At 33.3% G+C, this 14,525-nt stretch overlaps 3 protein-coding genes across 4 annotated transcripts in view; all 3 read right to left on the minus strand.

Annotated features, from left to right (window-relative positions):
* Positions 1–946: 946 nt before the first annotated feature.
* LOC106343673 lies at positions 947–3,803 on the minus strand. 2 transcript variants are annotated; one of them, XM_013782950.1, is made up of 9 exons: positions 3,462–3,803; positions 3,145–3,250; positions 2,909–3,071; positions 2,357–2,495; positions 2,147–2,264; positions 1,882–2,056; positions 1,742–1,804; positions 1,483–1,664; positions 947–1,404 (listed from the first exon to the last, which is right to left on the minus strand). In XM_013782950.1, exons 1-9 carry the CDS (start codon positions 3,722–3,724, stop codon positions 1,279–1,281), a joined length of 1,335 nt encoding a protein of 444 aa, XP_013638404.1. In that variant the 5' UTR covers positions 3,725–3,803; the 3' UTR covers positions 947–1,278. The 2 variants fall into 2 exon arrangements, with proteins under 2 accessions (XP_013638404.1, XP_013638403.1); XM_013782949.1 differs by having other exon boundaries at positions 2,894–3,071; positions 3,462–3,801.
* Positions 3,804–9,818: 6,015 nt separating this feature from the next.
* Positions 9,819–11,080, minus strand: LOC106345129 (uncharacterized protein DDB_G0284459-like). Its single transcript, XM_013784385.1, has 3 exons — positions 10,672–11,080; positions 10,057–10,590; positions 9,819–9,978 (listed from the first exon to the last, which is right to left on the minus strand). Exons 1-3 carry the CDS (start codon positions 11,078–11,080, stop codon positions 9,821–9,823), a joined length of 1,101 nt encoding a protein of 366 aa, XP_013639839.1. The 3' UTR covers positions 9,819–9,820.
* A 2,203-nt stretch (positions 11,081–13,283) lies between these two features.
* Positions 13,284–14,525, minus strand: part of LOC106345130 (stress response protein NST1-like) — a 5,414-nt gene continuing 4,172 nt past the window's right edge. The window contains exon 3 of the mRNA XM_013784386.1: positions 13,284–13,442. Coding sequence (XP_013639840.1) covers positions 13,284–13,442 — 159 coding nt within the window. The remainder of the gene's footprint in view (positions 13,443–14,525) is intronic.

Here is a 14,525-nt window from a genome sequence, read left to right on the forward strand (position 1 = left end):
AAATTTGATTAAAGAAAACTCATTAATTTAACTGGAAAAGACAAGCATTAAAACAGGTAGGTTTATTTAATGACATTAAGTTAAAATTTGATTAAGAAAAACTCATTAATTTAACTGGAAAAGACAAGCATTAAAATAGGTAGTTTAATTTAATTATCAGTGGCATGGAAGTGTAAATAAGTTAGAAAACTTTGGGGTATTTTTTAATGGGTACTTCTCTTTTAATAATAGAGATATCTCACATTTACGTTTCTTAAGTATTTTCTCATTCATAGTTTTAATTTTTTTAAAAAAATTTTGTATATTTTAAATATTTTAAATTTATTTTTATAAATTTAATTTTTACACATAATTTTTTAAAAAAATTAAAATAAGATTTATAATATTTTAAAAGTAGAATTAGACAACAAGAATATTACAAAAGAAACTTAATATAATTTTTTTTTAAGAAGATACATGAAGACATAATTATTACACAAATTTAAATATTACAACAACACTAATAGACTACTAAATTTTCTCCGGAACTTCTAAAATATATTCCAAACAAATTTTGTGTACCAAAATAAAGCATTAAAAAAACAATTTTATGTAATAATATGTTATTTTGCTTGTAGTTTAATATTTAATTATGTATTTATATTTATAATTTTATATTTTAATATAAGATTTTATTAATTAATATTACTATAATATTTTTATATATGTGCTAGTTATCTATAAAAGTTTTATGGATTTATATTAATTATGATAAATATAAAAATCATAGTATAAATTACAAATAATTTTAAAGTTAAATTTGAAGTTTTGCTTTTGGAAAAAAACACATTGAAACTTCAAATATAGAGTTTGCAAAACTCATAATATAGAGATTTTTTAGAGATGCTCTTTGCAGATGCAAGCAAAACCCAATGCACTAAGAAAATGCAGAGACGGCTTTGTATCATTAAGACAAAAGTGATGTGATTCCTGTTTTTGGTGCTTTTATTGTCTACAATAATAAAAAAGGAAATGACTAAAACAATTAGTTTGGTCTCAAAACATATCCGTTCTAGTTTTGTCACTATATACCGAAAAGACAACATTTGAGATCGCTTCAAAAGGATGCACTTGCAAGCAAATTCAGAAAACACATGCTTCCAAGTCTCAAAATGCAATGCAATACCTTTTTAGTCTTTTGACTATGGCTTTGCCGTGTTTAAAGTCCTGAACCGACCTCTACTGTTCCGAATAAAACTCTCCCCAGGAAACCATCCGCTTTTGAAAGAGGCTTCATAGTCATTGTTCGATCTTGATGTAGTGGCTGGTCAGGAGTTTTGAGACTGATATGTCTTCGAACGAATCAACTTCAAAGAGTTCTTTCAGCTTCTCATCGCATATGATTCTCTTCTTGTCAGAAGGATCCTAAGTTCATGAAATAAAAAAAAGTGTAAAGGAAGCAGTAAGTAAAATAACAACCAGTTCAGAGAGGAAATAGCAAACCTGAAGATCATTCTGTTCTATGTACTCCCACAATCTCTTCACCACATCTGCCCTTGACAACGAGCTTTCTCCATCACCCAAGAACTTGATAAGAGCATCTGAGAGTGGAAGGGGAGCAAGAAGACCACACCCTTCCTTCTTTGGCTTTTCATCATTCTCGTTTAGTTCATCACTCTCTGTGTCTAAACGAATGTACATACTCTGTTTAAACCTTGATGTACAAAAAAGGGACAAATTGAAATTCATTTAGTTTTCTTACCTCCGTCCTCTGTTTCCATTTTTAGCTTTCCATTTTTCGGAGAGCTAGAGCCACCTGATTCTCCTAGACCAGAGACGAAGAAACAGATTAGAATACAGTTCAAAAGCCATGTAAGAAGGTATCATCAGTGATCAAAGTACCTGCATTATCCTCTAAAGGCCATATGTGCTTGGTTAGATGTTTATTCATTTGAAACATATTGATGGACTCAAGAGGGAACAGAGATCTCAATGATTCGTCGCAGATGATTGTGCGTCCATCCTTGGGATCTTGCAGATTGTTCTCTTTTATGTACTTCCAAAGCATTTTCACAACCTGAAACAACCATTCACCAGACACAATGTCAAAGAAAAGGAGCAAGGGACGAAGTAGAAGCTGATTCACTCGAGTGAGACATGTAGGTACCTCTGTCCTGGCTAATTTCGTCATCCCAGTGAAAGCCTGAAGCTCTGGCGAGAGGCTGCAAACTTTAGCAAACCCACCACCTCCTTTTCTCTTAGGTTTCTCCTCGGACTTGGCTGGCCTATTTGATAGAGTAAACTTAGTTTATGGGCATCAAGGTGGCGATTAACTAGCTGAACAATACAAGAAGTGAGAGGGAGATAGAAAGCTAACTTCTTTCTCTTGCGTTTACGCAAATTCCTGACTTCCTCTTCATCATCCTCTTCCATTTCTTCGGTTTTGTCCCCCTTCTCGCCTCTTTCCTCTGAAGCATCACCTTCATCTTCTTCTTCTTTCACACTGGTTACACACCCTGAGAAAATAAGCGTTTCACTGTACTTAGTCTCCCTGTGGATAATACAAATAGTTGCCCCTAACTAAAAAAACCAAAGTATTAAATCGACCTGCTGACTCTTAGATTTCCACACAATTAAACATGATTGATTAATCTCTACAGCAAAGTACTTGGTTTCAGTCACATGAAACTAATTAGCCAGCCAAGCTGTTTAGCTATCTAAGATCAATGGCTAAATAAAGAGGAAGAATGTGGACACCATTCACTCTAATGTGAGTGTACCAGAAGCTTTGAGAGTCCTTAAAGAAGTCAGGGAAGAGAGTCTAAAACAGAGCTCTGTGATTACGACAAACACTACACTACCCCAAGTTAAGTTAAAATCATAGAAAAAATGAATAACATAACAAAGAAAGTACCATCTCCTCCATCACCTAAGGGCCAAATATGCTTGGCTAATGCCTTGTTCATCTGAAACATGTTAATGGCCTTAACATGGAACAAGGAATGCAGCGACTCGTCACACAGTATCTTCCTTCTATCCTTTGGGTCTTGCAAGTCTTTCTCTTTAATATAAGCCCACATTTTCTTCACAACCTAAAAAAAGAATAAAACTTTGGCCAACAAAAACATATCTGAACCATCCTACAAGAAGATGACAGACAGTTACCTCAGTGCGAGCTAACTGAGAGGTTCCAATAAACTTCTCAAGCTGAGGAGAAAGCTGACATACTTTGGCAAACCCACCACCCCCTCGTTTCTTAGCCTTTACTGGCCTATTCACACATTAACACAAAAACAAAGCTAATCTCTTTTCCTTAATCCCTTTGAACTCAATTCTAAACAGACATTAACTCAGTTAAACCTATCTCTCTATTCAACAATTGATCATTTAATTAAGAATCTGTCAGAAAAAAAACATTTTGATTGGTTTGATTCATTCATACAAGAACTCAGAGATTACAATCAGTAACAAAAAGAGATTACCTTTCTTCCTTCTCTTCATCGCCGTCTTTGGTCATTTCATCGGCATCTTCTTCAGCCTTAGGGCTAACTGGGTTTTCTTCACCTCCGCCATTGCTCTCGAGGAAAGCATCGATTTGATCCCTTATAAACGCCTTCTTATCCGTCAACTCGACGCCGAAATCCGCCTCCAGTTGACGACGTACGGTCGCCGGAGTCGTCGTCTCGAGGTCGGAGCTACTGAGAATCTCTCGGAGTCGAGTCACGAGGTCCGAGTCTGAAACCATTTTTGTTTGCGGTTAACGAGAAAATTGGATTTTTTTTTTTTTTTTTTTGCTCTGAAGAAAGCACAAAGGAAGCGGCTGGTGTAAGGGAAAACGATTCTTGAGGTGGAACTGAAAAACCAGTGAGAGGGTATTTTCGGAATTCGCTTCGGTTTCATAACGACGTCGTTTTGTTCCTTCGCTTTCTCGTACGTAATTAAAGACTAGTCACCATATAATCATGGTTAATGACTATTTGGGGATGGTTTGGATATTTTGATCTTCTACAAGTTTTTCATCACTCATAAAAGATAAGTACCGTACAAGTAAAGAGATTTCTTTTATGAAAAATTGTTCATGAATAACTTCTCGTGAAGATGAATCATGTCTACCGCAAGAAGAGTGGGCCACATGTCTATCTATAATCGTGAGATTTGCAATAAGGTTACGACAATTTTATTATCTTTAGAAAATACAACGTTTGATTCAACTACTCGTAAAGTTAAGTTCAAAGAAAACACTTACGGGAAGCTGTAAAGTCAAGACAAGATCCTTATGGAGATGGAGCTCAATACTTCTTTGCCAACACAAGAAATGTGAAGAAAAAGAGAGAAGGGAACTAAAAAAAAAGAAAAAGAGAGAAGGGAACTAAAGAATTTTATTTGGACTTACGTTACCAAAAAAAAAAAAAAATCTATTTGGACCTAAGAGATTTTGATAAAATCTTAAATTTGTTGAGGTTCGGTACGGTTCGGTTTTACCATATTGAACATTCCTACTAAAACCTCTCGACTATGTTTATTTAATGTAGAAACCCATAAACTAAAGATTTACCGGTAGTAATGATAATTATGATATGGTGTGGTAGTTAGTTTGAAATTTTTTTGTTAAATACTTAGTTTGATGCAGTGTTTTTAAACCCGGACCGAACCGGCGGTCAGACCGGGTTGAACCATGAACCGAAAAAAATCCGGATTGGGTTAATACTAAAACCCAACTAAAATCGAACCAGTTAAAAACCCCTATCAAACCGTCAAAAACCCGGGAACCGACGACCCAATGAACCGGCCAAAACCCGGTTCGTATATAAGACAAAATTTTGTTAATGAAACAATTAATTTTTTTTCTTTTTAAAATAAAAATAGGATTTATCAAAGATTAATAAAGTATCATCTCTCGTCTTTTTATTTTGTCATCTATACAACTCATAAATTACAAGATTCACAAAGTTTAATATTCACGTCAAGATATTGTTTTTGTCTACTTCTCTCTTTTTAAAAATTTTTATTTCATGATCACTTGTTTTGAAGACTAAATAATTGAAACATTTTCATTTCTGAAATTTTGTATTTCAAAATATAATTTTTACCTAATGTGTATATAATTTTTTTTAAAAGGTGATGAAGATCTGCGAATAAAGTTTAAATGTGCTTTCCATATTGATTTTAGATTTTAATTGTTATTTTAAGTTATTCTACAAATTATGACCATTTAAACATTTTATTTGATATGATCTATTTTTTTTTTTTAAATATGCATATTATTTATAAAATATCATTAAATTTAGTTTAATCGAAGTAAACCCGATCGAATCCGGTTCAGACCCGATCGAACCACAATGATCCATGACCCAAAAAATTTCCGGTTCGCTAGCTGGTCCGGTTTTAAAAACACTAGTTTGATGGTTTTTATCCTAAACAAATTTAGTTGGAGATTTTAATTTTAAAAATCCTTTTTTTTATTCCAGTTTGGTTTAGATTCCAGGTAATGGATTTTATGGATACTAGGACTGACAAATTATTGGAAAAAGATTCTGTCTACGAAAATGTCAGTATCACTATTTTCTTAGATTGTAAAGACATCCGAAGTAAAATTTTTTTTAAAAATAGAATAATTATGTAGTAGCAAACCCCGATATATTTCCACCAGAGCATGCACCATTATCTGTAAGTGATGATTGAGGAATGTATATCGTTTGACTAGGCTCGTCCCGCCGTGGATTATAAAAGAATTTCAACATATAAAGTATATGTATAATAAACATTGGCTGTTTCATATTTTTACATTTGTTTGAGGAAGGCATATATATTCGAATTTGATATATTTTTCGAGATTTGTTTTTATTTGATAAGTATTTGGTAGATACACAAAATTTGGAATTATTGAACTCTGAACACAAATAATAACCGGCTCATGCCTCGAAAAGAAAAGAAAAGAATATAATAATATAATTTGCTATCTATAAGCAATATAATCCACAAACATCTGAACTCTTAAAAAGTAGTACATTTCTTGCACAGATGTTTTTTTTTTTTGGAGATCGCAGCTTCTTGGGGGTTTGAGCCTGTCCATGTTGGTTAGATACATGTCCTCCAAAGTAATTTTGTAATCACTGAGTATTTTTTTGATCTTTCTCCAGCGGCTGTTGGATGTAGTTAACGTTTGTTCCCATTTTAGGGTGTCTAAAATCTTTTTCCCCTGATTCAAGTTTCCATTCCTTATCATGTTTTCCTTGAACTGACTGTCGTAGATAATCTAGTGCTTTGCTTGGGTTGGTATGGAAGAAATATTGATTTATACCTTCAATATAGTGTGCTTCAGGGTTATGGTGTTCCAAGCACAGCTCCATTAAGTATTTGTGTTCAATCGCCATCCTCAGTGGTTCGGATGCAAAGTATTATATTCTAGGTTAAGGTTTTTTGAAATAGGATGCTGGTGATATGTCAGATGTGTCTTCATCTGAGCTGTTCTCGCTTTGGTTTTACCTCTGACGTCGTTTGAATCCTGATGAGATTAGGCGGCTGGGAGATTGGGAGAGGGATTCATTTCTTTGTGTTTCTTTTGGTTGTTTTTTTAGTGGTTGATCGTGTGATATACGTGTGCAGTAGGTATTAGGTATAACTTTATACCGCAATGAGTTTTTGAGTTGCATGGTACGTTGCAATCAGCATTAATTGCGTAGATTCTGTTTGCATATTTATCGTTTGAATGCTTGATATTAGGGATAGTTGATATTGCTCTTTGATATGTTTTTTTTGGAATACATATATGAGATTCTGAAACTATATTGTATAAATTAATTGTATATATATATATATATATATTGTATATACATGTCAGAAGTAGCGGGTTTTTTTTTTCCACCTAGCAATATTATGGATGTAGTAATTAGTTACTTTGTGTTCTTTATTAATATTACTATTATTTTTATTTGTTATGTAACGTACCAGTTATGGGGGGAAAATATGAAACTGATCCAGAGGAGTTGATGAATAAATACATAGGCATCGTAATTTATTAATATGTTAAATTTGATTTTAATTTTAATTTAAAATGAAAATAAGGTTCATAATTGTTTTACAACAATTTTATCTATGTACTTTATTCTTCATTTTACAAATTATAAATTTGTCTAATTGTAATAAAATTTTATAAATAAAATTATTTACTTTCTTTTGATGTTTTTTTTTGTTTAAATACAGCAGTAATTCACATAGGTTTTTAAATTTAGAATTAGAGTTATTAGAGCAAAGTTACTTTCTCTTAGTTATATTTTTGTTTCATGTATTAATTTGTTTTTCCATATTTTCTTTTAAACTAATAAATTATGCGATATTAAAAAACAACTTATTCATTTTAACTAAAACTATTTTATTGTTGAATAAAATTTCATTTAAAACATATATATTTCTATTGTTGTATCAATAAGGGAGTATGGTTAATTCCACCGATATATTAAAGTATTTGAAGCACGTACAATATGTGATTTGGGCTATGTGTATGTAAACGTTTAGTAGACTTTGGGTTTGTGTCTTTATGATGGTTTCATCAAATCGGGAGTTGGTTTACTTTATTAGACGACAGAGTCGTTGGTCTACGAAATGTAAATTGCAAAACAGAGGATAGCGTCTATAAACAGAGTATAATTTGTAAACCATGTTTTCAGTAAGTGTAAGAAAGGTCAATAACTCAATGGCTGTATGTCTTTAGACTAAACTGATGCTTTTCACACCAAGTATTTCACCTATGACGTCTACATAAAGTATGAGATATATATCACTTTCTTACAAATATAAACAGACCATACTCTTTACACACAGAAGTTCAACAATATAAGAGGTACGTGTCAATTGGGAGCAATATACCTGGCAATTGAATGTTTGTATTGGCTAAACCAATCATCTCAGAATGGTTACGAAACCGAAATGCTTCCTCGGGCAAGGGGGATATGGATCAGTTATCTCCTCGAAAATGGTGTTCTCTTTGAACCTGATCAACAGAGAAGACTCGTGAGCCGGAAGCTCTGTGCACATCTAGAGACATCAAAACCGGACATGGAAAACATTGTTCCGGCAATGAGTCTCTCCCGGTATTGTGGGAGAAGGCTTGAACTGATCGTCACTAGCATCATGGTTGCCTGAAACATAGTTAGGAATCTATCAGTGCGAATCAACGGTGTAAATTTCAACAGATTATCAGTACCGACTCTACATAACAGGAAACCAAAATCTTTACCAAACAACCAGATCAATACTAAACCAAAATCTATTTATAAATTAACAATCAGGTTACAGTCCGCAGAGAATAATAGATCAGACCAGCAAGATTTTATTTTTTTCTAACAACAAAAAAAAAACTAAGGAAATTTGAAAAGTAGGACACGATCAGGTTTACCGGAACAATATCAACCACATAAACAGCCTAGAGCTCACAGAGGAATAATAATGGTACGACTGTTGATATGAAACCAGAACGATTGGTACAAAAAGAGAACAGAAAAAACCACTCACATTAACATCCACCATGAGCAAATCCATCCACTTAAGCTCCCACCACGCTTAACATTCCTAACCTCCCAGAATCGAAGCAGTCTGGCCTCTACAATGGATGAGCACCGCCCAGATTTCAGATCGGAAAAAAACACGCGAGCTATCCATTAACATAGATGAGCATATAGATATGAATATGAATGAGATGTGTAGAAGAGAGATGTGGATATCGCGATTAGCATAAGAGAGATATTTATACACGATTTCGCCGACGAACAACGCAATCGAAAGGTCTTGGAGTGGGCTTGCTAATTAAGAGGATTTAAGACGGAAAATCACAACACATAGCGTTACAGAAATCCGAATCGTTCCTTCCGCCGATGAGAGAAGCGAAGAACATGAAGATGCGCTCCAACCCGGATTAGGGTTCCTACCAAATTCGATGGTCTTTGGGCCTTAAATTCAAAGCGTATTATGAAGTCCAAACGGAGGCCTAGAGGAAGACGAATTATGAAACTATGCGTTTCATTAAAGTGTGACACGTGTCAAACGTTCGCGAATCGAATTTGTGACGTGGCATCTGAGCTGGACACCCTGGGAGAGAAGCAAAGCCTTCTTTATATATAAAGATTAGCATATGACCATAATTAGCCTCGTTGAAAAGAATATGATATACTGTATATGGCTTCTGTCTCCGTAATAATCTGAATAATTGGTCAAAACATCTCTTAAGCTGTTTAAAATTGAAAAATATACAATTTAGACTATACCATCCAATTAGTACCTTGAATTTTTTGGGACAATTACATTTTTTAAAGTTTTTGTTACAAATACATTTTTACCCTTTAATAAAACTTATTTTTGTGACAAAAATGACTATCCTAAGGAATTTCTATTTTTTTATGATTTCAAAATTATAAATGCAGTTGTTTATGTATTAGCTATTCAATTTTGTAATGGCAAATGTCAAATTTGGATTCATTCAAGTTACGCATTTCTAATAATATCATAATATAGTTTATAAATAATGCACAACATCCCTTTTTACTTGTGTAATATAGGAAAAAAAAAATAGATGCATGAACCAGAGTCCAGTATTTAAAAGAAATATGATACTACGGTGGAATCGAAGAAATATTAAGAATATATTGGTAAACGAAACAAACAACAGAAGTATTTTTGTATTCATCAAGTGACATCAAATGTATTTTTGTACATATTTCAAAGTACATAGTGAAAAAAGAGAGAAAAGAAAGCATATGTAAATGTGTGAACTAATAACTCCATAGTGAGTGAGTTATATTGACTCGAACATGAGTCATATCAAAAATCCTACTAGCGACAATCTAAATCAACAGAGTTTTTTTGCTGCTGAAGATGAACCTCCTCCATCATCATCTCTAGGGTGCTTCTTCCTCCGCAGGTTTTGAATCCTATTTGCAATCTGACTTTCTGTGACATCGAGATCTTCCATCAGTTTTTTAACTTGTTCAGCAGTAACAGTTGCACCTGAGTGTATATTAACAACTTAAATGAGTAAAATAGAGGAAAATAAAAAGAATAAAGGGAAGAGAGGAAGATCATTACTGTATAATCCACCAAGACTTTGAATGGCTTCATTAAAAGCCTGCTTCAGCTGATCCGTCCAGAAAAGTCTGGTTGCGTTTCTTGGGCCAAGAGGAACAGTAGGTGGGCCTACAAGTAGGGGCTGGGTAGAGATGTTACGGGGCGGGAAAATTGGTAACGTGGCGAACGCCGGCGAAGTAAGAACGATCTCACTCGTGTGTTGCGGTGGTCGAAATGGGTTGAAGCTGGATGGCGGTCTTGGAAGATAAGATTCTGGTGGATTCGGCATGATCCTCTGTTGCGGTGGTTGAAGTGAGCTGAAACTGGAAGCCCCCGTTTGAGATCTTGGAAATGTTGGCGCCGCCGAAAGAGAAGATTCCGATGGAGCCGGTGGTGCAAGAGTGAGCGAAGTGGATGGTCCAGTCGACGAAGTCGTTGCCGGTGGTGCAAGACGGAGCGAAGTGGATGGGCCACTCGGCGAAGCCGTTGCCGGTGGTGGGAGCGGAGCGGAAGAGTCAACCAAATTTTGAAGTGTGGTCGAGAGCAGAATGGTGTCTGCGAATCAAGAAACGCAAGCAAGAGAAAGTTAAGAAACCATTAACAGACGAGAAAGCAAGAAGAAGCAAGAAGAAGAACCTGCATCTTGTGCTGGATCAACATCTTCCGCATGTTTCTTCTGTATCTCGACTTCTTTAACCTGATCCTCAGTTGCATTCTCTTGACTCTGTAGTAGTTTCTCACGATCCTCCACTGCTTTCAACTGGGCTGCGATTGCTTTCTTCTGATCATCGTCCATGTCTGATTTCTTCAGATCCTCGATTTGTTTCTTCTCGTCCTCGATTGCCTTTCTCTGATCTTTGAGTGCATTCCTCTGTTCTTGAAGACGATTCGCCTTTTCTTCAAGCTGTTTTCTCCACTCGGCCCTCTCCTTCTTTCCATCTTCGAGTTTCTTCAAGTAACCCTGGATTATAGCGATTTTCTCGGGAATAGTTTGAGCTCTATCGATCTCTTCCATGGATCTCTGCAGATTGATATTGTTGGACATGATGACTGATAATGAAGTTCGTTCTTGTTCAGCGACGAAGCTTTTATAAGCCGGTTAAAATCAGAAAGTTATATAATTGCCGTTTTGTCAACTACTTTACAAAATTTGCAATTTAACTCTTCATATGCTAAAAGTCTAAATTACCCCTTTGATCCTTATAATTTTAGAAGCGGACAACTTTGTCTAGATTTTGGAATCGGTTCAATCTCAATTCGGTTTATTACTTTATTTGGTTCAACTAAAATTAGCCTGGTCCGTGTATGGTCGGTTTAGTTATAATTTAGTTTTTTTTTTTTTTTTGAACACAGTTATAATTTAGTTAAAAGAAAATAAAAAACTCAAAAATGTGTTTGGTTTTGTTCTGCTTGGGTCGGTTTGTTTACTTAAGGACCAAAAACTGCATTTTGAGGTCTTATTCGAAGCTACCTGATGTATAGCTGTAACATAATAGTACACGTTTTTATACAAAGCCAAGGTAGTTTCTTCCTTCTTCGGTTGGTTCGTTTAATTTCTTTTCAACTATACCTCTTCTTTCAAACGTAAAGTAGCAAATAATCTTGAATATTATCATGTTGAAAAAGTACATGCATATGATAAAATGTAACTAACATAAAGTCAACATATAACCCAAGAATAATAATAATGTAAATCATATTTCTTTCATGGGCAATTATGCTAAATATACATTTTTAAGTTTTTGTCACAAAAATAAATTTTATGGATGAAAATGATCAAAATATTTCATTTATTAGGTAAAAATACCCTAAATACTTTAGATATGTAATTTTTTTTTATAGTTTTAGATTATATGTTTTCAAATTCAAAATTTTCTATAATTTTTTTATTTATTTTTTTCAAATTTTCTTTTTGTAATTTGAAAATACTTTTTGAAACTATTTTTCAAATTTTTATTTTAAGATTTGAATATTTATTTTTTATTTTATAAAATTTTAAACCTCAATCCCAAGTCTCCACCACTTAACTGTAAGCCCTAAGGTTTGAATTAGTTAACCCTAAGGGTATAACTGTATATTTACTTATTTAATGAAACATTTTGGCCATTTTGTCTATATTTGTGACAAAAAAAATTTTAGTGTTATCCTAGGGTATTTCTCTTCTTTCAACGATAAATCCAATTTTTATTATTTGAAGAGCATTTTAGTAAGTAACTTTACTCTCAAAAATACATTAATTAGGTGTTATTATGAAAGCTCTTCTCACACGTTTTTTTTAAAACCCTCTATTACCTAGAATAATTACACTTTTTTAAAAACTATATATTTTATTTTATACTATGAAACCACCTTCGTATATGAATATACAAACATGACGATACGTACGCAAATATAATAGAAGTTTGGTTTATAACTTTATATATGAATAACTGTAGAATACATATTATATATGTATATTCTACATATTATAATAGAAGATCTTATATGTTTTTTTACAACGAAAGGCTAGTTTCACTACAAAGAAAAGTTCAATTTCTGACCACCTTATTCGATGGAAATTGGTCAAAACAACGTTTTTTTTTGTCTAATTCCTACCACCTAAAGTCGTCGGAATAGATCCGTCAGGAATTCACTTTGGTCAGAAAATGGTCAATTTTTCTTGACTAAAATAATGGTCAGAAAAGTCGTCAACAATTATCATCGGAAAACGGTCAAAAATTCCTGACCACTTCCTGACGTATTATTGTCTAATTTAATCTACGAATTTCCGACCACTTATTGATCTGTTTGTTATGACAAAATTTTGACGAATTTTTGATCATTTATTCTTGATGAAATTCTGACCATTTATAAAATTAATTAATTAATTAAATTTATTAATCTATAAAATTGTATTTAAATTTTAAAAATCAAATATATTTTAGACTTGAATTCTACTTAATTATTTAACATTAAAATAGTTTTAGCTAAATATTTAGCTAAAGCTTAAAAACAAGCCTTAAAGTTACAATAGAGTTCATTACTAAAGCTTTAACCAAAAACTTCAAGCATAATATGTAACACATTCATTACTAAAGCTTTAACCAAAAAACTACAAGCATAAGACTTATTCTTGAGTTGCATCTTCAGCTTCATGAAGCAAATCTCGAAATTTGCTGACAACCTTGTGTGCTATGTTTTGCAAAAACTGTATAACCTTATCTTTCTCAGCCTTGTCATTCTCTAGTGTCACAATCTTCTTCGTTGCGCTAGCATATCTTCTCATCAGCTATTGCTATCTTTTCGTTTGCAATCCGTAGTTGTTCTTCGTGGTTCAAATTAGACATGAAAGAAGCTGAAGGAGGTACTTGTCCGGGGTCCGGCAGTGTTCCAAACCCAAAACGGTGACCCTTAATGATATGGATTTCCTGTAGAATGAGAAATGTATAAGGAAAGCACAAAATTTTGAAAAAAGTAAAACAAACTAACTTAACCTTTAAAACAAGATTGTTGATATCTGCTTGGCTAAGATGGTTTGTCTCAGTTGATCCACCTTGAGTTAGCTGATCATTTATTTGCTCTTTGACAGTCTCCACAATTCGCTTCACTTTTTTTGTGACGAATGTCACTGGTTTTGCGACTTCGATGCGCATCCTTTCCAAGCACAGCTCCATTAAGTATTTGTGTTCAATCGCCATCCTCAGTGGTTCGGATGCAAAGTATTATATTCTAGGTTAAGGTTTTTTGAAATAGGATGCTGGTGATATGTCAGATGTGTCTTCATCTGAGCTGTTCTCGCTTTGGTTTTACCTCTGACGTCGTTTGAATCCTGATGAGATTAGGCGGCTGGGAGATTGGGAGAGGGATTCATTTCTTTGTGTTTCTTTTGGTTGTTTTTTTAGTGGTTGATCGTGTGATATACGTGTGCAGTAGGTATTAGGTATAACTTTATACCGCAATGAGTTTTTGAGTTGCATGGTACGTTGCAATCAGCATTAATTGCGTAGATTCTGTTTGCATATTTATCGTTTGAATGCTTGATATTAGGGATAGTTGATATTGCTCTTTGATATGTTTTTTTTGGAATACATATATGAGATTCTGAAACTATATTGTATAAATTAATTGTATATATATATATATATATAAAATTTTCTGTCAGAAGTAGCGGGTTTTTTTTTTCCACCTAGCAATATTATGGATGTAGTAATTAGTTACTTTGTGTTCTTTATTAATATTACTATTATTTTTATTTGTTATGTAACGTACCAGTTATGGGGGGAAAATATGAAACTGATCCAGAGGAGTTGATGAATAAATACATAGGCATCGTAATTTATTAATATGTTAAATTTTATTTTAATTTTAATTTAAAATGAAAATAAGGTTCATAATTGTTTTACAACAATTTTATCTATGTACTTTATTCTTCATTTTACAAATTATAAATTTGTCTAATTGTAATAAAATTTTATAAATAAAATTATTTACTTTCTTTTGATGTTTTTTTT

Source organism: Brassica oleracea, chromosome C5 (assembly GCF_000695525.1).
Source record: "Brassica oleracea var. oleracea cultivar TO1000 chromosome C5, BOL, whole genome shotgun sequence".
Taxonomy (NCBI): domain Eukaryota; kingdom Viridiplantae; phylum Streptophyta; class Magnoliopsida; order Brassicales; family Brassicaceae; genus Brassica; species Brassica oleracea.